The sequence below is a fragment of the Lemur catta genome, chromosome 11 (genome assembly GCF_020740605.2).
Source record: "Lemur catta isolate mLemCat1 chromosome 11, mLemCat1.pri, whole genome shotgun sequence".
NCBI lineage: Eukaryota > Metazoa > Chordata > Mammalia > Primates > Lemuridae > Lemur > Lemur catta.
In genome coordinates, this window is record NC_059138.1 from 75,916,856 (window position 1) to 75,944,200 (window position 27,345).

The 27,345-nt window shown below is 47.7% G+C and overlaps 1 protein-coding gene across 2 annotated transcripts; it reads left to right on the forward strand.

Annotated features, from left to right (window-relative positions):
* The first annotated feature begins 874 nt into the window (after positions 1-874).
* Positions 875-26,790, forward strand: MTURN (maturin, neural progenitor differentiation regulator homolog). Of its 2 annotated transcripts, XR_006738112.1 has the most exons (4): positions 875-1,066; positions 10,799-10,921; positions 21,529-21,689; positions 23,096-26,790. XR_006738112.1 is itself a non-coding variant. In XM_045564227.1 (3 exons), exons 1-3 carry the CDS (start codon positions 905-907, stop codon positions 21,637-21,639), a joined length of 396 nt encoding a protein of 131 aa, XP_045420183.1. In that variant the 5' UTR covers positions 875-904; the 3' UTR covers positions 21,640-26,790. The 2 variants fall into 2 exon arrangements, 1 of the variants encoding a protein (XP_045420183.1); XM_045564227.1 differs by having other exon boundaries at positions 21,529-26,790.
* Positions 26,791-27,345: the final 555 nt, after the last annotated feature.

The following is a 27,345-nucleotide window of genomic DNA, read 5'->3' on the forward strand; positions in this document are numbered from 1 at the left end:
AACGTAAAACAAAAAACAAACACACACAACCCTTCCTCTCCAAATGGACATTCATATTACTGTCTGGTAAATGCATTCAGGAGAGACACTCCTTTACATCAATCGGAGGACAGAACTTTGGTTTCTGAAAATATAAAAATTATCTTTTCCTTGGATTTTCTCAGCTCTTCCACTGCTAGCCTCAGAGAAGGTCCAAGTCGTCTGCAATTCTGTGGCCTCCCTTGCCTTTAAATTGCGCTGGGGAAAACCTAGCTCGACGTAAACGCCGACTTGGCGCTAGCAGCTCGCCCAGCTTCCCGGTAACCCGCCGAGCCGCGGCTCCCGGGCCCGCGCTGTGACGTCACCCGGCTCGCAGGCCGCGGCGCAGGCCTCCGGCTGCGGTGATTGGCTAGGGCCCATGACGTCACGGGCCGGGGCGGCCCTGCGTGCGGCAGGGCCCGGGATGCTCCGGGTTCGTTTAAAAATAAAGGGGGGCGGGAGCGGAGGGGAACACCGAGGGGCCCGCGGAGCTGCCGGCCGCCCCTCCCGCCGCCCCGCGCCCCGGCCCCGGCCCGGCCCGGCCGCGCCAGCCTCGCGGGCGGCCCGAAGGGGGCGGGGGGAGGCGGGGCGGGGGCGGAGCCGCGGGCGCGGCGCCGCGCTGTCCCCGGCCGCCGCCCGCCCCGGTTACACACCGCATGTAAACAGTCCCAGCCGGCTCCAGCCCAGGCACCGCGAGGGAGCCGAGCTGCCCGGCCCGCCGCCCGCCGGGAGCCCGCGCCGAGCCGAGCCGAGCGCCGCGCCGCGCGGCCCGCCCGGGAGGAGGGCGCCGAGGAGCGAGGAGGGCGGGCGGCGGGCGGGAGGCGGAGGGAGCGGGAGCGGGCGGCGAGCGCCGAGGCTGAGGGAGCGGCGGGCGCGGCGGGCCACGATGGATTTCCAGCAGCTGGCCGACGTTGCGGAGAAATGGTGCTCCAACACGCCCTTCGAGCTCATCGCCACCGAGGACACCGAGCGCAGGATGGATTTCTACGCCGACCCCGGCGTCTCCTTCTACGTGCTGTGTCCGGACAACGGCTGTGGCGACAATTTTGTGAGTGCCTGGGGGAGGGACCGCCGGAGCAGGCGGGAGCGTGGACGCCGCGGCCGCGTCCCTGAGCCGAGCTCTCGCGCGGCGGGGAGGCGGCGGACACCGAGTGGGGGGGCGTAACCCGCTCGCCGAGCACCGCGCGCTCCTCGCTCTGCGGGAGAAGCCCCCGGGCCGGGCACGGCGCTGTCGGCGCCCCAGGTGGGGCCTGGTGGGTGGCGGGCAGGGGGGCCGGGTTGGGGTGGGAGGTGTGGTGTCCCCCTGGAGTCCGCCCCTAACCCTCCTGCGAGCGCTGTTTCGGGAACGCGACCCCGCGGCCCGTGCTTGGGGACTAGCTTGGAGCATCCTGGGGGTGTCTCCCGCGTCGCACTAGCCCGGGCTGGGGCTCACTGACCCTCCCGCAGGATGCGAAGTCCGGAGCTTCCTACACCCAGGCGTCCCGTCCGGGTGAGGAATGCCGCACCCCTCCCAGTGCTCAGACGCAACTCAGGGAATCGCCCCGCCCGGAGAAGCCCCGCTCCCCCGCCCCGTGTTATTCCCTGCGCTGCCTCTTTGGACACAAAGCTCTGTCCACACTGGCGATGCCCGATCTCCTGGACCTTCTTTGCGGAATTACACCCAGATCTTAAAAACGCACGCGCGCGTGCGCATACATCCCAACTAACACACACACACACACACACACACACAGACAGGGGGGCACGCCTATCCCGCTTTGCCCCGTGCGCCCACTGCTCCTCTGTGAGCTGCAAGCGAGGTGTGTGTAGCTGGGTGGGTTCTGTCCGGCCGAGGCGGCAGCCGCGGCCCTGCCCAAGACCGTCGGCTTTTCCAGATGAGGGAGGATCTCCCCACCCCACCCTCGTCTCGAAGGGACGGGGACCTGGAACTGCGGCGTCCAGACCTTGCACTTTGCATCCTGCGCCCACTTGGGATCTTGGCGCTGGCAGTTTAGGAAGAGGATGCGGAGGGCAGGGGAGTTGGGGTGGGAGGGGCAGAGTCGGGGCGAGGATGGCGCTCCTTGAAGTGTTTGTAAGGACGGGGAATAAATAATGGTCCCAAATGTAAGATGGAGGGGGCTGTGGGTGCGGGTTACCGTGTGGTCGCTGGCCTGAGCCTGGAGCCGGCGCTGCTGCCGCCCCAGTGGACGGAGGTGGGGCGGTGCGGAGGCGTGGCCTTGCGCAGGCTCCTCAGGTGGGGCGAGACAAAGCTGGGCCGTGGTCCGGGCCCCCGACCACCCACTGGAAGTTCGCAAAGGAGTTAGCAAGACCGCCTTTCTTGGTTCGGGTAAGGTGAAGTATTGTGCACGCCTGGCCAATAAGGCATACACCCCTCCCACCATCCCTACCCAGTGCAGGAGAAGCACACACCTGGGCCCTCAGGGCACCCCAGAAGAGGGATGGCCTTGGGGGACAGCCAGATTTGAGTTCTGGCTCTGTGACTCTGGTCAAATACCCTCCCTAATTCAATTTCCACATCCAAAAAATGGTATGATAATACCGGCGCCCAGGTGTTTATGTAGATAAAAGCACATAACAGTCCCTGTCCCAGAGCAAGGGCCCCACAAATTTGGGATCAGAGACCTAGGGTTACCCAGAGTTTAGAGCTTGTCTCATTTTTTTAAGAGCCTCAGTTTTCTCACCTGTAAAATGGGGTTCCTCAGAATGTCTCTATCACAGGATACCTGTGAAGAGCAAGCGAGCTGTTAATACATGTAAGCACATCTTGACTGTAGTTAGAATAAGTAGTAAGTGTCCTTTGTTATTGGGAGGAATGGGCGATCCTTGAAAAGGGACTCACTCCATTAGAAAAGTGTGAGAAAGCCCCAGGATATCGTGGAAAGGGCACCAGAGTCCATCTCACTTGTAAGATGTTAGGATTTGGTTAGATTTGTCTTCCTTCTTCTGCCAGTGTCCTTTTCCCCTCTTTTCTGTGTAAAATAGGGCAAGAGTCGCTGGTAGTTCCGGATCTTATGGGGAAGGATCCCACACAGACTCCCTGCTGGGACTGCAGGGGGCATACCCAGAGAAACGACTTCAAAGAGAATAAGTGGGCTAAGGAAGACTCAAGGCTGTTCTCTTGCCTTGAACATGTATATCAAACCGTCATTCAGAGACATTTATATAATCAGGCCTTTATCTTAAATATTTTCCCACCTGCAGGAAGAAAAGCCTTCTAAGTGTTCAAGTGTTAATTCACTGACAGTTTAAAGGGAATAGATAGGAAGATAGAAGATGGGGTGAGGGAATAATTCCTTGGGTAGAATGGAACTTTCCCGAAGTTCCTGGAGGCTATACTGGACAAGATACCAGCCGAGGGAGTTTTCTTGGCCAAATTTCTTGAATCTGTCCCAGGCCAGGTTGTCAAGCTGCTATTTGCCTCTAATAAGTGTCCTACCTAAGTTCTTTTCCTTTTCCCAGGAAAAGTTGTTAAGCATTAGAAAAAAATTGAGATGAGTGGAATTCCCATTATTTGAAGGATTTATTAACAATTAGAATATTTACATAGCATTTCTTAATTTACAAAGTATGTTTACGTCATTCATTCAGTCATTCATTCAACAAACATTTATTGAGGGTTTACTCTGTACCAGGCCAGGACTATCTGCAATACAAATAGGGTCTCTGCCCTCACACTCCTGGAGCCAGTTTACCTAGTAGCTAAGAGACAGTATGGTATAGTGGTTAGGCACACAGGCTCTAGAGTCAGACAAATGGGTTTGCACCCCAGCTCCCCACTTCTGTGTGCTTCAAGAAATTTAACCCCTCTATGTCACAGTTTCTACATATGTAAAATGGGGATGATAATATTAGTACTTCCCTAGCAAGGGTGTTTGAGGTTTGAGAATACTGCCTAAAGTGGGGAGGATGATATTAGGGACTCTCCAGCAGGGTTGTTTGAGAACAGTGCCTAACTTGTACTAAGTGTTCAATAAATGATATTATAGTTCATCTTATTGTTTTTAACCTCTGTAAATGTTACCATCATCCATCTAGTTGCTCAGGCCAAAAAGCTAAGGGACATGCTTAGTTCTACTCTATTGCTCCCTGCAACCAATTCATCAAAATTCTGTTACCTCCAAAATATATACACTTTCCACTTGTTTTTCTCCACCCGCATGCTGTCACACTAGTCTAAGCTACTATCATTTTTCACCTTATTTCCTAATTTCTCTCTATGCTTGTAACCCACCCTTCACCCTAAGCCATTCTCCACTCAGCAGTTACTTTGGATCTATTTAAAATATAATCCAGATCATGTTACCACTACTCCCCATTTTGCCTTAACTGACTTCCCATCCTTTTTATAATCAAACCTAAACTCTTGCCCTGGCCTCAAGCCCCCACATGCTCTGCCTTCCTGCCATAGTGGCCTTCCCGTTCTCTCTGCCTAGAACACTCTTGCCCCAGATCTTTACGTGGCTGGCTCCTTTATGCCATTAAGGCCTAGGAGAAACTCTCCTAACCACGTTTCCTCTCCTCACCCTCTTTTATCAAGCACTCATTAGTACTTAATATTTTCTTTTTTGTTTTCTGCCTCCCCCCTAGACTATAAAGCTTCATGAGAACAGAGATGTTGTCTATGTTATCACTATATCCCAGCACTTGGAACAGTGTCAGAACATGATGGGTGCTCAATACATATTCATAAGAATGAATGAATGAATGAATGAATGAATGAATGATGGTCTGGTATACAAGGGCTATCCAGAAAGTATCCAGCCATGTAATATGTTCTTGTTATATTAGCAATGGCTGAATACTTTCTGGACAGCCCTTGTAGAAGACAGATGTTAAATTTTAAGAATTCAGCTTTGAACAACAATAACTACCACTTTAATTTACTAAGTATCAGACACTGTTCTAAGCACTTTGCACATATGAATTCATTTAATCTTAGTAATCTCTCAAGGTAGTCTCTAAAATCATCCCTATTTTACAGATGAGGAAGCTGAGGCACAGCAAGGTTTACTAACTTTCCCACCAGCTCTAATATGGTAGAGCATCTTGAACCGTAGTCGTATACGGAATACGTAGCATCACAGGAGTGACAGCAGGGGACCCAACCCAGACAGGGTTCAAGCGTGGCTTCTTATTGAGCCTCACAAAAATTCAGTGAGGTAGGTATTATTATCCCCACTTTATAGGCAAAGAACCTGAGGCTCAGTGATTTTAAGGGCCTCCTCCAGGACTGTACTGCCAAGAAGTGACAGAGCCAGGACTTGAGCCCAAGCCTGGAGGCCTGTCCCCTCCACCGCACAGAACAGCAACAGCCCACAGGCGGGGTCAGACCAATAGCTCCAGGGGCCTAGGAACAAAGACTTCTTTTTATTTGCCCTCCACTTTGGAGCACCTGGGGCCCTTGCACACTCTTTCCTGGTCTTGGTTCACAGGGCGTCCTGTCCCTGCTGTCCCTTTCCACACAGCCTCCCGGACTGGGGCCTCTCTCCATGGATGGCCACGGTCAGGCCCCGGGGTAAAATGAAGCTGCCAGCAGCCTGTGTGTGGAGGGAGTTCAGGGCAGGGCCACCCGCCTGGCTCTACAGGTGTGACAGCAGGCTCCTGGCCCTGGTGAGAGGGGGCCAAGAGCTTTCCCTTCTTCTGCCAATTCAGAAGATCCCGAGGGCTTGGTCAGGCTTGGAGTGGGGTGTCAGGAGCCGCTCATGGGCCAGATGGACAGAGGGCGCTCCTGGGTGTGGGAGCACCAGCTGCATTCCTTCCTCCGCCCAGGCCAGGAGGAAGGAGCTCTCTGAACAAGGAGCACTGCCTGCCCCTCCTGCGGCCTGGACGCCAGTGATTGCGAGAGGGACAGACTCTTACCGTCCCATCAGAGACCTGTTTGGATCTAAAATTTTGTATAGTTTAATCCCTCCTCAATACAGAAACAAAGATAGCAATCATATTATTATTAAAGAAAAAGGGTTTATTTATGGAAGGACTGTGTGATTTAATTTTATGTGTTTGTATATGTATATATATATGTATATTTTTTCCCATGACTTTATTCTTAACTAAGTGATCAAATAACAACCTTTTCATTTTGAAGAAAGAAAATATTATTTAAATGAGATTGAGTCATGTTTATATGGTGGTATAGTAGAGAGAAGGCACTTTCTTGCCTAATTTAAACTCTTCGCTCAGTTTCCTCACCTGCCAAACGGGGATAGCTGTATTACATTAGTATTATTATGAGGGTTAAATGAGGAGTAGCGCATGTGATTGTGTGTGTAGACTGTAAGGCATTCCACAATGGCTGTGCACTATTCACATAGAGAGATTATTTCAGGTGAAAAGTTGTGTCCTCTTATATTCTTGGAATGGTAATCCTGAGGGGAATGAAGATACATTAATACGAGTTCAAATAGATGGGAATAAGCATTTATTGGGCCCCTGCCGAAGGACAGGCAGTCTCCTGTCATCTTTAGGACTGCCCTGTGCCTTACACATGATGTGCTGAGGCTCAGGCTAAACATCGCACACAGAGTGTGTTAGAAACACATGCCCCTCTGCTGATGTTCTGCTCTATCCCTTGTTCCCTGTGCGACCACCGACAAGTCACTTAGCCTTTCTCAGCCTCAGTTTCCACCCTGGTGGAACAGGCCAGTGGTACACAAAGAGCAGGCTGGCTGTCATCTAGCCAACCATGCCCTTCCCACCCGGCACAGAAGCAGGGAGACATGATGTGGCGGTGGCTTTTATCTTCTCCTGCCATCTGTTCTGAGGACAGGCATCCGTTTGGGATTAAGCTGCACCAACTCAAAATGGACTCCCCCAGTACTGAGAGTGGCAGGAAACCCACACTTCAGTACTACAGTGAGAGAGGCCCAGAGCAAGGGCCCCAAAGGGGCATCGGATAACTGTGTCCAAGGAGGGAAGCAGAGGTGTGTTCCTAACTCCCCTGCCACCCCCACCCTGCCTCGGCAGGAAGCACAGCAGCATACCCCCAGGATTGCCAACAGCAGGAGCATGCAGATTGTGCCCCCCACATTTTTATAGGATTGAATTACTGTAGTGATCTAATACCACTTTTTGTTAAATTTGATATTCTCACCTACACTCTAAAAAACAGGTGTTCATCTTCCTATTTGCAGGTGACATGGTTATATTGTCTTAAACTAGGCAAGCTTTTATAATAAATTCTGGCCCAACTGCATAGGAACAAGGGTCACAGGTAGCCTATATGCAAATCAAAATTCACACGAGGGATTTCTGTAGGAAAGAGTAGGCCGCTCGGGGTAGGGACAGTGGAGGCCAGTTGGTTGTAGTAAGTAATGGCAGTTGCTTAAGTCCTTCCACTAAGATTTTTAAGTGTCCTACCCCCTTCAAATATGTAGTTAGCCGAAGTTCTTCGCTGCCTGTGGTTCTCAAAGTGTGGTTCCGGAACCAGCCACCTGAGCTGCCCCCCATCCCACTGAATCAGAAACTCTGGGGGTGGGGCCGAGCAATCTGTGTTTTAATAAGCTTCCAGGTGATTCTGGTGCACTCTGAAGCTCCAGGCCCCTGCCTTCCTCTACTTCGTGTAGCCTCTCCTGGCATTTCTTCTCTCGTCACTGTCACAGGGAGGTCTGCAGTCTGCTGGTCCCATATTTGCCTTGGCATTGCATTGTTCAGAGCTAGAGGTTCTCTGATTCCTGCCATAGTCTTTTCCTGGCCAAAGTGGGTGTTTGGTTACACATACTTAAAATATTTTCCAAGTTGAAGTTATTGTGGCCACGCCCAGTGGCACAGGACTCTGGGTCTCCAGTTGCCTGTTTGTACAAGACTAGATCCCAAGTCGTGTTTTCAGGAACTTCAGCCCTGCCCCCAGATGTTTCCCCTGCCCCCCATGGTTTTAGAAAGGGCCCCTATATTTTCCTAACCCTCCTGGCCCCAGGCCCTTGCCTGTCAGTTTTCCTGAAGAGCTAGCCTGTTTTATCTGTGGACACTGCCTCACTGGAATGATTGTCCCACTTAGAAAGCTCTGGCACCAAATCTGGGTCCCATCTGTAGCAGGTAGCCAGGCCCTTATACCTCACTCTGTCCTAATCTCACTCTTGGTTTTATCTTATTTCCTTCCATTATTTTTCTTTTGTCCTTTTTTAACCCCCAACTGCAGACTTATTTTTTAGTTCATCTTGTCTTGTATTATATGACTCTTTGACAGCTGCCTTGATTAATTTTGGCAGCAAGCAGCTTAAATAAAATTGAATTCTTCTTGTTATGAGATACAATGGATATAAAACAATCAGGTAGTAGATGATGTCTTTTAAGTGGCCATGCACAGCTGGGTCTGTCTGAGTCCAGACCCTGTGCTCCTTCACTTTATCATGTGGACAAGTTTCAGTTAATTTTTTTTTTAATCCACAAAACCAATAAAATTGGGAATCCAAGGAGAGAGAGACAGCCAAATGAAGGAAATTTAGACAGAAGGCCCTTTAGTGGGTGTTAAGTCTTCCTTCTCCAACATGGCGTCCATAAATAAACAACTCCACAAGTGGAGTAATGGAAATGAGGGCACAAACAGTCTCTTCATGAGATTGTACACTGTCTAGCCCAGGTGCAGTAGCTCATGCCCATAACCCCAGTGTTTGGGGAGACTGAGCCAGGAAGATTGCTAGAGGCCAGGAGTTCCAGGCTGTAGTGAGCTATGATTGCACCACCGCACTCCAGTCTGGGCAATGGAGCAAGACCTTGTCTCTAAAAAAAGATAAAAGTGAAAAAATAAACTGTCGTATTACCAAGTGGTGTGGATCTGTTGCAAGTCTGTTATTGTTTGAGCGATATGCTTTTTCTCCGCTAACTTTGTAATTTAAAGCCCAAATGTACTTTTTAAAAAAGTAGATATACAAGTTTTTCATAGCTATACCTACTTCTGAATTAATGTCACCATGTCCCTTGGGCAGTGTTCTCAGTGACGTCACATTGGGTGTCTGATTGACTCGTGTGACCTTAGCCTTGTGGCAGGTAGAAAGCTCGATGCCCCCTGTTGCTCCCCCAGCCTCTTGCAGATGCAAAAGGGGAAAGAAGGTACTCATGTCCCCTGTTTACTGACTATCCATGCCAGCCAGGCACTTAACTTTTAACTCCTTTTCCAACCTTCACAAGTCTATAGAAGGCAGGCTTAAAGTTTTCTGTTGTGTGGTGCTAGATGTTAATCTCATCTTTAACTTGGATAATAATTTGAAATACACTGGAACGTCTATACATTTGAGTATGAAAGTAGATGCTGAGCAGAACTTACTAAAGTAGGACTTTGTCCACTGATTAAAAATCAAGTGAGATAATGGATATAAAAGTACTTTGTACTACTATACTTTTGTACAATATAAGAGACTATTACAAAAATGACATTTCAGTGGCTCGACAGCTTTAAGGGTCTCCAATTAATAGGGAAGAACGTTTGAGCTGTTCTCTAAATCTAGAGCACCTGGATGTTGTCTTTATTAGGTGGAGAAGGAAGCCACTCAAGAATCTGCTGGAATGAGAGTAACGAGTGTCGGAAATGGACCATTACAACTATGAAGCAGATAATTGGGGTATAAAGGTGGCATGTTACCACCTAGTTATTTTTGCTTGGATTTGAGCAGTATTTTAAGTCTATAGATTTAGTTCTTGGAAATCCTGCATGAGGAGGAAGGAGATGAAATGTTTTTATTGAGTGACAGGCATCTAACTTTCTGGGCAGTGCCTCCATAATTTGTATTACTAGATGGGGTAAGTATGTGCTTGCCATGGACTATCTTTCCAAATAGATCTTGTCACCTGTGCCTAGCCCTTGCGTCTTGCTCTTACTTGCCAAATGCCTTCCTCTCTCCCAGGCCTCAACACTGTTTTGCCAGTGGGGAGCTGTCATTGATTGGTCCCCCCTGAGCAGCGATTCTTGGTACCTGACAGGTGCCATGATGTGATCCTGGTATCCTGGTGCCTCTGCCAGCTAAATACTCAGAGTAGGGTCTTCTGCATTGAGACCACTCAGGCCTGTGTCTTGGGCTTGTTCCAGATCTTTGAACATTTATGGGAGAGGCATGCCCAGTCTTAAAGATGTGCTAAAATGGATATCCTCATGTGGAAAAAAGCCTCACCCAACCTTAAGAAAAAAAGAAAACCTAGAACCAATCTCTTCTCAGTAAGTGTTACATTGCAAAGTGATGCTTGGGTAAGATGCCCTCTTAAAAGAATTATAAGAGAAGGAAAGCAAAGCTTTCATTTCCTGGTGACTTAGAGATGACTTTGCGGGTTCCCCTAAGTTCATTTCATTTCACAGTAAATTTACCACCACCCCCACTCACAGGCTGGTCTGGGTAAAGAATGTCTTGTTCCAGGTTAATGCTTACAAACATGCTTAATTGATCCTTCAGCCATAGCTGAAGGCAAAGTTAAGGGTTTTGAAGGCAAAGGCTCTGGCTTGTCCTCCCTGCTGTCTGCAAACCACTCTTAGCCTGCACGAGAAGGTGAGCCGTGGAAATCCCAGGTGAGGACAGTCCACCCCATTGCCCCCTTTGCTTTGTGCGAGCAGATCCAGTGGCAACCAGAGCAGGTGAATATACAGACCCAGAGCTTGGGGGGATTCTATGGATTAGACTTTTTTTTGATCCCCTACAGTGCAAACAGTGAAGAATGACTATATGGATTTTACTCTGGAATGGGAGGCCATCTACAAATTTATGTAATTTTTAACAATTCTGCTTGGCTTTCTGTATCTCACACTGAGTGTAATGACGTGTGTGTCTTTGTTTTCTCCCTCCCACCCGTGGGCACGCAGCACGTGTGGAGCGAGAGCGAGGACTGCCTGCCTTTCTTGCAGCTAGCACAGGACTACATCTCCTCCTGCGGCAAGAAGACACTCCACGAAGTCTTGGAAAAAGTCTTCAAGTCTTTCAGACCTGTAGGTGCCCGCTTGGCTCTGGGAGATGGCTTGTTTTCTATAGCGATTGTGTTTTGAATACCAAGGGTGGTGGGGAAGGTGGGCAAACCTGGGATGACTAATTGTTTTTCTCTTGTCTGCCCTGTGGCTTAGAGATAGCAGCCAGTGTGGGGAGGCTGAGGGCGGTGGGGAGGGGGACGAGGACGGGTGTGACACAGCTGTTTGTCGCAGGGATGATGGTTATTTCTAGCATCACTTGAGTTGAGTTGAGAATCCCTGATAGGGAGGAAGCAAACAGATCCTTTGTGAGACAACTGAGCATTCCTGTTCTCTGCCAGCAGACTTCAAACCAACATGCTTGCAAGTGGCATGGAGGTTCTTTTATAATAGTGGGGCCTATATTTAGGGGTTGCCGGAAAGCTACATAAGGTTATACCGCCACATTTGTGGGTATGGAGAAGGATGAAATTGGATATTGGGTCTGTTTTTTTCTCTTTTTTAAAAGTCTCTAGTTGCTTTTTCTCCCTCTCTTTTGGGATTTAAGAATCTGTATTTCTATGGCTAGCTGACAGCCTGTTTTCATTCTAGCTGATAAACCTGCAAAATGAATACTCACCCCTACTTCGAAGATGACCTGTTTCCCTCTGTCTTCATTGGAAGATAAAGTCAGATTACCAGTGTCCCAATACTTCCCCCAAGCGCAATTCCCTGCTCACCCTAAATACTCCACATGTTCCATGGTATCTGCTAGAATGTCTATTTAAGTATTTTAATTATTTTTCACATTTTAAAAAATGCTACCTACTTCTCTGCCGAAGTTCTGAAGCTTGTCTTTTATTTCTCTGGGCATAGACTGTGTCTGATATTGCACTTTCTAAGTCTGCTTTGTCTTTTGTTTCTGCTGGTTCTCATGCCTGGTATCTTGTTTCTTTGTGTGTTGGATTATCTCTGTGTGCAGGTTATTGTATTTGAAATTTTATATATAGGAATAAATTGAGGCCTAAGATGACAGTAACTTCTTCCAGAATTTTTTGTTTGCTTCTGCCAGGACGTGAGGGTGCTATCCGTCTGAGACCACCGTGAAACGATTTAAGGCTCGCGGTTCTCCGCAGGCTTGGGGATGAGAAGCCAGGCTGCGGATCTGGTCTCTGTCAGTTCATCCTTGTGAGGGTGTGGACTTTGGGGGCCCAGCCTAAAGTGGGGACTATGTATCATAGTGTGCTCCTTTGGAAGACCTTGGCTTTGACTTTGGTCTCCTACCTCTTAGAGAGGGCAGAGAAAGCAATAAGGTTTCTAGCTGCTGCTTCCAGGTCAGCAGGTGCCCCCGGGGAAAAAGCAGCTTTCTGTGCTAGGCTTGCTTACCTCTCCTGGTTCTAATTCTTCAATATATTTAGGAAGATATTTTTCATATTTAATCCAGCTTTTTTAGTAGTTACTAATGGAAGAGTTGGTTGCAATCATTTAGTCCACCATTATAAGAAATAGAATTTCGGTGGCTTTTGTCACTCTGTCTGATTCGTATCATTTGTCCATCCAGTTCATTTTTTGTTTGTTAATTTTCTAAGCCAGTTTGGGTCATTCAAAATAGATATTTGACTTCAAAATACCAGTTTGTCCCACGTGCCTAGTGAATAATCTTAGGCACGTGGCACTTTTTACTGCCTAGTTCTAGCACCTGAACCAAACACATGAAAAGCTTAGATCGCACAGAGCTTGCATTCTAGCAGGGGGGAGACAAGATAAATAAGTACAACATACAATGTGTCAGTGATACATGCCATGCAGAAAAGAAATAAAGGAGTAAGAAGTGTCAAGGGCCCTGAAACTTTTGATTAATGGACCAGGGCAGGCTTTGCTGAGAAGGTAACATTGCATTAAAACCTGAAGTAAGGAGTGGGCCGTGAGGAAACCTAGGGGAAGAGCCTTCTAGGGAGAGTGAGGAGCAGGAATGAAGGCCTCAGGGTGCGGGGGTGGGGGACACCTGTGTTCGAGGAACCGGGGAGCATGTGGCTGAAGAGGGGAGTAGAGGTCGGGACTAGTGAGAGATGAGTCTGGGATGACGGGGCCCTGCAGTCACGGAAGGGCTTGGGCTCTTGCTCTGGAGCGATGGGGAGGGGTTGGGCACTCGGATTTGATTTGATGTTGCTGGCTTCCAGGTTTCATTTCTTTTTCTTTTCTTTCTTTCTTTTTTTTTTTTTTTCGAGACAGACTCTCGCTCTGTCGCCCTGGGTAGACTGCAGTGGTGTCATCTAGCTCACAGCAACCTCAAACTTCTGGGCTCAGGCCATCCTCCCGCCTCAGCCTCCTGAGCGCTGGGACTACAGGTGCACACTACCACACCCAGCTAATTTTTTTCCTATTTTTAGTAGAGACGGGGTCTCACTCTTGCTCAGGCTGGTCTCAAACTCCTGACCTCAAGCGATCCTCCCGCCTCTGCTTCCCAGAGTGCTAGGATTATAGGCGTGAGCCACCGCGCCGGCCCAGGTTTCATTTCTAAAGTGGAGCTTTATGTTGTGGGCAGCGATGTTGCTCCTGAGTGGAGGAGGCCTTGACCTGGCATCGTGCTGCTTTGGTGGGGAAGGTCTTTGTGCTGGCCGCCTTCGGCTGGGCCTGTTTGCCCCTGAGGGCAAGGCCGGCAGGAGGCACCTTGCAGGGCTGGGGAAGGTGAAGTGCATGCTGGCCTTGGGCTTCTCCCAGGCAGGAGGTGTCCCAGATTGGAGGAGAGGGAGCGTCACAAGCCTGAATAAAGGACTGTGGAGATGAGTGGGGAAACTTTTGCCCTCTCCTTCTCCACTAAATAGTGCGTTTCTTCCCAGGGGTGCCATTTGTGTAAAAGTGCTTATTTTCTATAAGGGAGCCTTGGGTTTAGAAATAAGACATAGGAAAGGGTTTTGTTGCTGTTGTCATAGTTGCGCTATTTGTTGAAGAAACACCCAAATGCTACAGCTTATCATGGGGGTAAAACCTGCACATCATTTCCCTGAAAATTTGTGGTGATCTCATCCATTCGTGCAGCTGCTTTGTGTGTGTAGCGGGGCAGCCCCGGGAGGAATGTTTTTGCCTTGTCTCAGAACAGCCCCGTCCTTGGCTTTGAACCCCTGTTTTCCCTTGGCTGCCGCAGCCCCAGCGCCTACTCATGCAGTCTCTCCAGAGAGATAAGGACCTGTCTGTTGACAGCCTTCTGCTGTCTTTTTGGGCATCAGTCAAGCAAATTCAATTAACTTTGCTGAAGCTTGGGCACTCCTGCATCCGCAGGCCAAGAGTCGAGTCGCCTCTGCCCTTCCTCAGCGGTCCCGTCCGCAGGCCTGAGGCCGGCGTTCAACATGCAGACTTTGCAGCTGAGCACCTTCCCCCTCCCTGCCTTGCCTGCCCCCTTCTGAAACAACATCTCAGTCAGAGCTCTCCCTCCCCACCAAGCCCTCCGTTGTTGGGTTTGAAAAGGAAAAAAAAGTTCTTTTTAGCCATCTTACTCTTCTATTTTTCCTCTACTTCTTTATGTTTTCAACAAAACATATCAGTCTTCTGCTATTTCTAGAACACGGAGTCAGAGGGAGAGGGGCAGGACACAGACAGCTGAGTGAGGTCTTGCCCTCCAGGCGCCGACTTTCTGGGAGAAGAGACAGCCACATAACCGGACAGAGAGAGCCCACATTATAAGACAGAGCATTTATTTGGGTCCAGACCCTCTGCTCCAGGCTGTGCAGGAAAAGTGAAGGAGTCCCATTCCCTGTTGTGCGTATTCCATTCTGCTGGCTCTCTGGGGAGCTGTTTCTGAGAGGACATTTGTGAGCGTGTACCACAGGGTGTTTTGCCTGTGTTCTCTTAACCCGGTTACGTGGGAGCATGATACTACAGGGATGAAGAACCCGTGCTCTGTGAGCAGGTTGCCCGCGTTCAAATCTCAGTTCTGCCACATGTGGGCTGTGTGACCTTAGACAAGTGACTTAACCTCTCTGTTTCTCAGTTTCTTCATTTTAAAATTAGGAAACTGCTGATAATAGTTACCTTAGGGTTACCATGCAGATTATATTTTTTTTTTTTTTTTGAGACAGAGTGTCACTTTGTTGCCCGGGCTAGAGTGAGTGCCGTGGCGTCAGCCTCGCTCACAGCAACCTCAAACTCCTGGGCTTAAGCGATCCTACTGCCTCAGCCTCCCGAGTAGCTGGGACTACAGGCATGTGCCACCATGCCCGGCTAATTTTTTCTATATATATTTTTAGTTGTCCAGATAGTTTATTTCTATTTTTAGTAGAGACGGGGTCTCGCTCAGGCTGGTCTCGAACTCCTGACCTTGAGCGATCCACCCGCCTCGGCCTCCCAGAGTGCTAGGATTACAGGCGTGAGCCACCGCGCCCGGCCTATGCAGATTATACAATGTAATTTTTGGTGGGTACTCAGTGTAGCATGCTATCCATGGTAAGCACTAAGTACACGTTAGTATTGATGTGGATACTAGATAAAATATTGCTGAGAAGTGAGCAAAACTTAGTGAAACATTTTGTGGGAATCTTAGTTTTTGGTGGACAGAGAAAAAAATTTGCTAAGTGATTTCAGCATGCTTGACTAAGGTAAGGGATTTTAAAAGGTATTGGAGGGAAGTCAAGAGTTTATCAGCATTGGTTTTGGCAAAATAATAAACATGCATTGAGTTCCTAATCTACACAACTTGCTGTGTTAGATGCTTGAGAATGAATGGACACTCCTGTCCTCCCACAGTGACATGTGACCAAAGAGCTTCAGGGTTATGGATAGTTATTTTCTTCTTTTCCATACTTTCTAAGTTTTCTGTAATCGCATAATCAGAAAATAGGCCATGTTTTTTAAAGAAGCTGTATCATTTACGATGTTTGAGAAGTACTAGGAATATCATCTTGAGTGGGCTCTTTGAGGCATAGAGAGCCAGGCCATGGCTTCATGAGGACTTGGGGCTTGAAGAATGGCAGGACCTCAACATGCTCAGAGCAGGAGGAGGGCTGGCCAGGGAGAAAGTCCAGGAAGGGCCCATCTTGGCTGCCTTATCTCAGATTCTTTAGAAATGTCCCCAGCGGGCGAAGGTGGATCACCCTGCCCTGCCTTGCTCCCAGGCCACGTGGCCTCTAGCAGATCACTCAGCCTCAGTGTCCCCATCTTTAAAATGGGGGCATTACCTGTTTCACTGTCTTCATGGATTCATGGGGAGCTTCGAAATCAGACCAAGAACACAAAGGACTGTCAAAGTCCAAAGACACCGTGCTGAGGTTAGTCTCAATTTCTGGTGTTAGGAAATGCTTATTGGATGAGTAGGTAACTCTGGAAGTGGCCGACTGTCTTTCCTCCTCGAATGACCCACACTCTGCTCCTCTCCAGTGACTTCCTATCTTGCTAATGATGACCTCTCTGAGAGGTATGATTTTGACCTAGTTATTTTTTCTTGCTGGCATGTCATACCCAAGTGGTATGTGTATGCAAGTGAGAATGCCAAGCAGGCCGTTGTTGCTGTCCATGACCAGGCACTGCTACCAGTAATGGCTTTGGAGAGACCTGTCAGTAGCTTTTGTAAATGTGAATTGGACAATCGTCAGAGCTCTGCATTTTACTTATTTAAGTGTAACCCTCAGTTGATGGTTGCTGGTCATTGCTTGATTGAGCTAGATAATAAAACAGTGGTTATGACCCTAAATAATGGTGATTGTGCCATTCATTTTTTTCCCCCGTAAGGTTTTCATGTTTTTTATTTAGTGACAACTGACAGACTTAGCCCTGGTTAAAAAACAGTTTATAAGGGAAGAGCTAGCCTGCTATTTCTAGTTTAGCTGCAAAACTAAACATTATGTTTGCCCTTTCAAATTCTCTCAAAGTTTTATGAGCATAGCAAGGAATTACTGCTTTCCTAGAGTGTTATCCTTCTCCCCCCGGACTGGCAGTGTGGGCAGGAGGCCAGCAGGCACCTGTTGCTGGTGCAATTCTGTGCGCCGCGTTGGTTCATGCTGCTCTGACGGCCCAGCCTGCAGCTAGATCCTGTTGTCGCTGTGGCTGCTCACTCTCACGATCCTGGTCCTCTTCTTGTGGTTGCTGTGTGATTCACATTTCTCTTCTCAAGAGGTAGAGGTGTTTCTGCCAAAAAATTCCCCTAATTCTAGCTCACCGGCATGAACAAGATTGATATTTTTGGTTTGCCACTAGTGGCTAGGGATCCAGGGGTCAAACTCCACATGAAAATCCTTTGTGGTCCAGAAAAAGTCCAGTTCTTCTATTCCCGTAGTCCACTGTGGGAAGCTGCCCCGGTGGGTCAGAAAGTCTGATGAGAAAAGATTATGCACACATGTGGGTTTGTATGATAAACATTGAATGTTGACAATTTAAGTTTATCTTTTGCTTTTGTTTTTGCTCATTTCATGAACATTCAAACTTTCTCTTTTTCAGAAAGTACAATGGCCCCCAAAAGTAAGAGAGCATCTACTGCTCTTGCCCATGTTGGTCCCACATCCATCTTGCCACCTTTTTTCTCTAGCGTCAAGAAGACAGACTGACCGACCAGACCGCATCACGGGTTTCTTGTTACTGCCAGCATCATGATCCTTAGATCAGTGCTGTCAGACTCCCAGATGCTTTAGAATCTGGCGTCGGGACTAGCAGTGTCCCCATCACTCAGGAGCTTGTTAGAAATGCAGACTCAGGTCCCAGCTGAGACCCACTGAATCAGAACCTGCATTTTAGGTAGATCTGAGTGAATCATACACACCTACACACGTGAAGGATGAGAAATACTGCTTGAAGGGAGCTGTGGAAGGAGCGTTCAGGGACCTCTAAAGCCGCAGGGCACTCACTAGATGACCCAAAGCCATAGCTGACCAACTCTGCTCTCCGGGACACAGACACCTCCTCCCCTTCCTTTAAGAAGACGCTCCAGCCCGCTGTGCCACGTGAGTGCCCCCTTCAAGACGGCTGATGCTAAATGCCAGCTGACTGTGGCCCAGGTAGTTTACACCTTTGTTCAAAAGACCTGGAGTGGGCCCTACAGATAACTGATACTCTCTCTCTTGGGTCTGAAGAACTTTAATTCTCAAGGGTTGGCAGCTCTGCCTTTCAGGTGCAACCCTCTTTATCCAAAGATGGGCCCCAGCCCACCACGATGTGATCGTAGACAGCCCAGAGGAAGCCTTGTGGACAGCAAGACCCTGAAAATGCCAACACTCTTCTTTGGTGTAAAAAAAAAAAAAAAAAAAAAAGACGGTTTTTTTCCCCCTCTATAGTCAACTGAAAAAAATTTCACTGAAATAGGAATGAATGACTGTACGTGTCAGGAATAATTTACGTAAAGCAGTCACTTCAGGGTTTTTGGCCCATCTCCTTTTACATGTAAGGGTGTGTGGGTGCAGCAGGAGCAAGGACTGCAGGCTTCCTCCCCGTCTGCCTGTCCTCCTGCACTGCCCATGTCTAATACACATCTTCTTGCCTGCTGAAAATTTGGACGGAGAAGTGAAATGTAGACTTGCCCACCACAGATGGGAGTGGGGACAGAGGTGGGAATGCCATCCCTTAGAATTCCAGGCAAATTCTAGTTCTGGTACTTCCTATACATGCTTCCAAACTGTACCTACTCACAAATGTAGACATCAGCATTGTATACATTGCATATTATATTTTTAAAAGGTGTGGCCCCCAGAAGAAAACATTGAAACCTACAGCGAACAGGAACAGCACTGAGCTAGACGGGAGTCTCCCGGGTAGCCTGGTGGTTAAGCGTGTGAAGTCTGCAGCCAGATGACCTGGGTTTGAATCCTGGCTCTGCCACTGACTGAGCAACGCTAGGCAGGGTCCTCAACCTCTCTAGGTCTACGGTAAAGGAGGATGATGGTGATACCTACTACACAGGGTTACTACAAGGACCAAAGGAATTAATGTGTGTAAAGCTGCTTAAGACAGTGCCTAGGAGATGGTAAGCTAATGATACTAACTATTATTATTAAATCTGAAGCATAACGAAATCGTTTGGTTCAGTGGAATGCTGAATGCCCGATGCACCATGCGGTAGCCCCAAGGCAAACACAGCAGCAGAGGCAGGAGGAGCCTGGCTGCAGGCAGTCTGTGGAGGCAGCAGTGACTCTGCGTCATCCAACTGACTGTGCTTTAAACACAAGAAGTGAGAAAACGTAGCTCGATAGATTTGCGTAAGGCTCGACAGTCTGCAGATCCTGGCCGCCTTCGCTTTCTCACTTAATCTCCATAGTTACTTTGTGAAGTGGAGCAGGTGTCATGTTCCCACTTTACAGAGAAGGACACTGAGGCTCAGCAGAGGTGGGGACTTGGCAGAGGCCCCCAACTAACTAGACCCCTGGCTTTTGGCCCCCAGTCCCAGTGTGTTTTCCACACAGCCTCTCGATGAACCTGCAGCCCCTGCACCTAAGGTGCCTTAAAAGTCTGGAAGGCCACAGAGGACTGCTTCTCCTTCCCCCTTCTGCAAGGGCAGGTGGGGAGCAGCTCTTGGAAGAGCAGTCAGAATACTTCTGGTCCCAGGGAATGGCCTCCCATGTGGCTGATGTGCTGGGACCTGTAACTAGGTGCTTTGGATTCACATTTAAGGGAGGGTAGGGGGGAGGAGAGAAGGGAGGGGCCGACCTGCTGGGTCCCCTTCCACGGGCCCCTTGAGCTGCAGAGAGGAAGGGTGTCTCGTGCTACCAGTGGTCCGGGTCAGTGTGAATCACCTCGGTGTACCGTGGAGAAGAACCATCCATGGCACGTCTCTTTAGGACAACGATGGCAGGTACATAGACGCCTGCCGCAGCTGTGCCCTCTTTTTCCGTGGCTGCCACTGCAGACTGACCGTGACGTTTCCCACTGGGCCTCAGCATCGTCCTGAAGCTCCAGGCAGCCACCACCTGCCAGTTCTGTTAGGGGAGAGGGAGCCCACTGGCCATTTCTCTTGCAAATGATATCCCTTCAGTGCAAGAAATAGTTACACTTATCGTTGAATTTCTGCATCTTTTGCTGTTTAGGAGATTCTGGAGTTCCCAGTGGTGGCAACAATATTTATGTCTTACCAGTTTTTTAAATGTTACCACTCATTTGACACTTTCACCTTGCTTTGTCATGTAAGCTCTTCAATTAAAAACTGACCATCGAAATAGTAGTCATCGATGTTCATTGTGACCAGCCATCATTTTCTCTCTCTTTGGAGGCAAACTTTGTCTTTTATTCCATCCACTGAAATCTGGAAAGGAGTCAGTAGCAAGTAGAAGAGGCTTTCCATTCTCCCACACGGGCTTGCTGTACCCTATCTGGATGGACGCGCTGAGATCCGCTCTTCCGGCCCTTCCCGTCCACGTCAGCCGTGTCTCTCTGAGGCAGCTGCGCCTGCTGAGCTCTACGGGGAGAGCGCGTGTCTGCAGCGGGCTGTGCGCACCTTGGCAGGACGCGTGCAGAGTGTGACCAACAGTGCCTAGCGGGTGATTTTGTCCTAAGTGCCTCTGTAGGGCTCTGTGCGAGCTGCAGCAGGAGAACTTCAGAGTGAAGGGACTCTGCTCACCCTGTCCCCATTTCAGCACTGGGAGGGATTGGGAGGAAGGCATGGCAAGATGCTAGGGAGGCAGCGCAAAAGAGACAGAACGACAGAATGGCTGATCTCACTGTTAGTGTCTTAATGCAGTTAGTGTCTGGGTCATTAGGGCCACTCAGTGAAGTTGCCTACAAGTGATTAAGCCCTCTGTAAAGACGTTCTTCGGCCACGAGCAGACTGTAGCTCTCGTCCAGGACCTGGGAGATGGAAGCCTGGTTCTCTCAGACGGGCCTGGGAGAGCCAAAGGCTGCAGCTTCCTGCCTGCATGGGAGTGCGGTGTTCGTATTGATCAGGCCTAGCAAATGGCGCTGCATCTCTCACCAGAGACCAGCCCGCGCTTCGAAAACATGTTTATTGTGAATTTCCCTGATAATCTTTATAGAGCACTTGGAAAATATGAAAAGATAAAAAGAAAAAAATTAACTCATAATTCCACAGTCTAAAAAAAACCTTTTAATATATGGATATATTTCATTGAAGTCTTTTTTCTGTGTGTGTGTGTATATATATAATTTATATAAATTTTAAGAAAATCTGTATTGTAATGAAGTACAATTTTGTCATGTTCTTTCTACACTTATATGCATATTTTATATCATTAAATTATTCAAAAATGTCATTTAAAGTGCATATATAAGATTCCACCTTACGGATACACCATAATTTAACCATTTTGCTGTTGAACATTTTAGTTGTCTCCACATTTTTAGAAATGTTATAAATAATAGCATCGTGTGTTTTTAGGAGAGAAAAGAGAGAATAGATTTTTGACATCTTGGTGGGACAGTCAGCACTGTTCATCCTGGACGTGTGTGCGCGCACATAGAGACTGTGTTTCTGCGCACATGTGGTATGTGATGCCGTGTTTTGATATTTAAAAATAGAGACTCTCCAGGCTTCCCAATAAAACCCACTGACATTTCTAAGTTTAGCAAAACAATTGTAGGAATAGCTGACTCTCTCGGGACGTCCATAGCTTCTGTGCAAAGTTCTGTAAAGTGCTGTTTAATTGGAATCAGATGCCGTTGGTTGTCTTCCTACCTGTGGTCCACTTGGCACTCACAGCTGCTGCTCTCTCGTTCTCTCCCTGCAGTTACTGGGACTTCCGGATGCAGACGATGATGCATTTGAAGAGTACAGTGCAGACGTGGAAGAGGAGGAGCCAGAGGCGGACCACCCCCAAATGGGGGTCAGTCAGCAGTAGACCTCCGAGGGCTCTCACTGGAGGAGGAGAGTGAGCCCTGTGGTACCTAGGTGGGCTTGCGTGCTCCTGGGTTAGCATTTTGCATTAGCACTCTGAAACAGGACGTCTGGCTCCCAGCATCCAAATTAAAATGAAATACCTTTTTAATGACCACAAAATATCTGTGATGAGCTTTGCTCAGAAGTGACCTGAATTTCACTCCTGCTTCAGTGGGGTTTCTATGGAGTTGTCTCGGTAGCCTTTGCCATTTTGAATTTAGAGTCCATTTTGTGGCTGACTATTCTCTCTTGAGTTTATGTTGGAGAATTAACATTCGCTGACTCGAATGTAGAGAACTCTGAATGTATTAAGGATGTGCTTTGAGTCCTCACAGGTGACCTTACTGAGGGAAAGCATGGCAGAGAAGAAATGCAGTCTGCACTTTTTATGTACTTTTTAAGTGTCTGCAAGTGAAAGGTTTTGCTTATAAAGCATGAGTTTTAATATCTAGTCATTAAACTGCACAAGTGCAAATACAAGGGCAGAAAAGGATAATCACGTAGCTTTGGATTAAGAGGGTAAGAGAGACGGAGAAGCCTTTAGGTGTTTTGCCATTACAGGAGTACCTGGGTATGTAGCAACTGGTTCACGGTTAGGTGTAAATGTAACTTGCTTATTCAGTTGTTTCAAAACATGCTAATTCCAAAGCCACTTTAAAAGTCTAATCATGGAAATATAAATGGGTTGAAAGACATAAATTATCGATTTCTTGAAAATGTTTATAAACCGTCCCATATATGAAATGAAGCATTTATTTACCTTCTCTCTTTATAATGACATGGCAACTTGATAAATCATGGAAACATCCAGAAACCAAGTGCCACTTACTTAAACTTTGAAGCCATACATAAATTTATGAGGAACATAAACCAGGATAAAAAGTTTTTAAAAATATGATGGAATCCCTCTTTACTTTCTTAATCTTTTATTAAAAAAAAAAAAAGAAAAGGATCCCATTGTGTAACTTATTAAAAAATTGTAATCAAGTACTTCGAGGGACCTTATTCACAGTAAATTTTTAAAGGGACGTGAAAGCAGGAATCTTTTAATCATGGGCTGGCATGGTTAAAAGAGGGGACATCTTAATGATCAAGATACTCAGACAACTCACAGAAACAACAGTAATTGAATACTGCTGTCATCATTTAGCCAAAAACTACTTACTAGGGAAATCCTTTGTGATGCTAATATGGAATTATTTGAAACATTCATTTTCTTGGACCCTTCTGCATCTCTGGTTTTAATAACTTACGATGTGGAATGCCTCCTTTACAACACTTTACTAAACCTAGCATCTGGGGTGGGAATGTTTTAAATGTGCACACACATGCCCATTAGGTTGTCGAAGTTTTGAATTTTGAAAACAGCAGCAGCAGCAGAGGCCACAGAACTTATGGGAGTCTTGTATATCTTCCAGGCATGTCGGTGTAGACCTGATTGTCTCCACATTTTCTGTTTAATTGACTGGTGCTGTGCGGAGTTTGGCTGCTCCTGGTAAAACAGTGTACTGCAGTTTTAAGTCATCGGGTAAAATAATACCACAGTGGTTTCCATCTGTGCTTCAGTACTCACATCTGTTCTTTTCTTGGAAAAACATATCAAAGGTTAATTTCAAGTAAAATGACTTTCCTTCCCGGTAGCCTGTTAGCAAAACAAAACTTAGCATTTTGTTGGGGTGAGCACATCCCACCTTCGCAGCCCTGCCTGCGTTCTGAGTGGCCCTGTTTATGAGCAAAGGTGATTGGGAGCCATAGGTTATGTGTTAATAGGTACCGCCCAGGGGTGGTAACCTCCATTTTAACACAGTAGGCTGCAAGAGTGACTTCTGCACCTGAAATCGAGAAGCTTGACTAGCTTGCTCCATTGGAAGGTAAACTGGAATTTTATAAAATTTTATAGGCTGAAAATCTAAATTTACATATGTTTGGAAATTGAATGGATATTATCATAAAATGTATTTTATCGAAAAAGTGTTTAGACTTTGACCAAATACATGTTGGTATTATCATGTTAATGTTCTCTGTTTATAAAAACTAAGCTGAGATAGACTCAGCCATTCAGTGGGTTGATGAGAATTCTGGTCTTTGTTCCGGCCCAGGAGTAGGGCATAGAGAACATAGCTGTATGTTACTTATTTTGCATGGCAAAACCCAAAAGGCATTAACAAATAGGATTGTTTCCTCCAAAACTCCCTTTTCTCCAATTGCCTGCGTATCCCCCCAGTGCTTGCACACGTGCACACGCACACACTCCTTCCTGCACTGTGGATACTCCTACCAGGGCTGTGCTGGTGCAGGGCCTCACCCGGTGGGCAGTGAGGTCAGGCAGCCGTGGTTTCTGCTGTGCAGATGGTTCCGTGCTGAATCGTGCTCCTGACCTTCCCCACATACAAACGCTCACCACGAGGCGGCAGCAGGGTGGTGGGAGGAGCACCACCTGGGACGTAGGAGAGACACCCGGGTTCTAGTCTGGACTCTGCCATTGACTGCATGACCTTGACAAGTCACCTAACCAGTCTGTGAACAAAGGGTTTGTGCCCTTCCAGCTGTAAACACTGCCTGCTCTGCCTGCCTCGTGGGAGCAGCAGTCAGGGACACTCTTGGGGACACAAGAAGGAAATACATCTGGGATCTTGGCACGATGCTGTCCTTAGGATGTTGGCCCCAGAACTACCTTAGAACATGTTGATTTGTGAGTGTCTAGACCCCCAGGACCCAATCCTGGGGGGCTGACGAAATTCTGTTCCTTAGACGAGAGGGTACAGGGAGGCCCCGGAAGACATCTTTGTCTCAATCGTACAGGCTCTGCCTGTGGGAGGCACAACTTTTCCTTGTCCCCTGGCAGACTGGGGCTTTGGAAATGGTCTGCATGTAACCTAACTGAGAGGAGATTTGCATGAAGGGTAGCTGGGAGAGTGAAAGATGAGTACTGTTACTTTTTTGCCATGTCATCTAGTAGGGAGAAGGCGACAGTGAAAGTAAAGAGAACCTGAATGAGAGAGAGAGCGCATGGGGAGTGCTTGACTGCACGGTGCTTGCTGTGGGCCAGGTGTGAAACTGGAGCTCACCCTGTGATAACGTTACAAAACCGCCATCCTGGGTTTGAGTGAATGATGGAGACATTTTTCCTAGGCCTACCTGGGTGCTTTCCTCTGCCCGATAACATGGAGCAGGCTTCAGGGAATCAGTGACTTACGGAGCCAGGGAGGGAGGTGAGGTCCCCGCAGTGCCTGCCACCACCATGGATTCAGTTGCACTAAGGTGTCCACTCATGACTCCCTGGCCCATCACAGCACATGGTGCATTTTGTTTTTCCACGGCTGGAACATGATTCTCCGTGTGTCCTGGTACCAGAATTAGGTTTCCAGTGTACTTAAATGAAAACCTCTCTCCTCTGGTAGTTGCTATCATTTTTCACGTGTAAACAGAAACCATTCTCTAGCACAATATGTCTCTGAATATTGTTTCTGTTTCATAAGAGCACAAAGTATATGGACCTAAGGGAGCTGTGATCCCAAGCGTCATCAGAATTTATATTTTAGGAATATGCCTAGCATGGTAAAATTCACAAGTTGGGAAACTGATGTGAACAAATCCGATTTCCCACAGAGAGGCACGAAGGAATAGGCAGGACTTAATTTGGGGTTGGGGGAGAGGAATAAGGCAGAATGAGAGAGTCGGGGCCTGACAGTTACCATGTGAGACCCAGGAACACTGTTTCCATGGCCCTCTCACGAGGGGCCTTCTGTCCTCGAAGGGACTGACTGTGTTGAGAGGCAGAGCCTTGTATTGGCAGTGGCTTTGTGACTTTGAAAATGGCCCCCAGCCAAGGATGTCCTGCTAATCTGGTGGAGTTCTTTCCCTCCATAAAACCAGCTGCCAGCCAGAGAAGCCTGTCTGTGCAGACAGATCTGAGAGGGGCTCCAATCCCCTGGCAGGTAAACCCTGAGCCATGTTTGGGTCTCAGTGGTGGCTGGGAGGAGGCTGTGGTCAGGAATGCCCCCTCAGGCTAGAAGGCAGGGCCCCCCTACTCTGGCTTGCTTCAAGGTTGTAGAAAGAGCACAATTCAAACTCAAGCGGATCTCAGACCCCCCCTTCCCTCCAGTGAGTGTTCAACTCCAAGGAGATGCCATTGCTAATTGCTTAGTCTTCAGAGAAGCCTAAATTTTTTTTAAAATTAAAAACTAATCCTCTTTCATAAAGACCCAATCAATTATCCTGGTTTTGTAATAACAGATATGACACAAGAAGTTGAAGTCTTTGATTTTATAGAGTAATTCTAAACCTTGCCAGAATACCAGCAGCCTGTGGTGTCCATGGTAATGCGGTGTCCATGGTAAAATATCTATAGCTCCTGCTCACTGGGCACATTGTTAAATAATATGTTGTCTTTTATATTTTTATTTAAATTTGGATTACAAAAATACAGTATCTGCGAGCATTTCATATTAGAAACCCCATTTAAAGCACTATAAGGCTGAACGGGCACAGGCAATTAAAAGTGTGTGCCAGGCCACATAAAAATAAACATTTCATTTGCTTAGAACTGTATTCGGGTTGTTTGGTACCGGAGAGAAGGCTGACGGTTCTTTGTGAACTGCCTTTTCCCCTTTTCCTGGTGTGGTGTTTTGTTTTGTTTTTGTTTCTCCAGATTCATACCCCCCCCCCCAGCACCTTCTGATTTGTAGGCAGGTGAAGATGCTGAGCAGCTCTGTGCCATATCGGCTTTTGAGCGGGGTAGAAATCTCCAGTGGGAGGGCAGATCTGAACTCTCTGCCACGCAGTCTTAATTTGTGTGTGAGAGCAAAATTTAGCCATCTACACAAGAGGCAAAAGCAAGGAACAGTTGTTGGGGTTTTTTTTAGGCAAGAAATGTTTCGTGTAGGGTATGTGTGCTTTCTTTGCCTTCATATTTCCTTTCAAAGAAATCTCTTGTAAATTACAAAACTGTGAAATGGGTTGCCAAAAATTGTCACCCTTTGTTAGATGCTTCAAACAGTGTAAATCCTAGATTGAACCCCACCCTCTCCCGCACCCCACCTCCCCTGAGAGGGAGGGCCTCATCCCACGATGAAATTACCATACGCTTGCTATTAAAGAGCCTTCCAAACTCTGGTGGTGTTGGCCTCTTTTTTACTGTCCGCAGCGTGTGGCCCTAAAGGACACCTAAGGCGATTCATAAATGAGAAACAAGGAGTAAGGACCATCGGCCTTACTGATGGTGGGAGGGCGGGGTGAAGGGAGGGGACGGGAAACACTGACATGGGTCCAAAGGGAAATGATTTATGTGTTTGCGGGCATTGATATATCTATTCTGATGCTTTCACTGGCATTTTGTAATTTTCCACTCCTCCTTCAGACCAGTACGTTAGTTTTGTGTGTGAGAACCCGACTTTTTCTAGCCTAGTTAGGAATCCTTTGTGGCACCAATGAGAAATGTGTCTTCTCTGTTCCTTCTGTGGTGACACGACACCATTTCCCCACTCCTGTCCCCCTGGTTATTGCTGTTCACTAAGCAATGGCATTTAAATAAATCTGGAAGTTGGTGGTAAGTTCCATTATTTGATTAAGGGCGAGTTTCCTTCTCCAAATCAATGGGTCTCCATAAATTAAATTAGATTTGAGACTGGCGTAATAGGCACAGCGTAGAGGCCTGTGTGTGTATTTT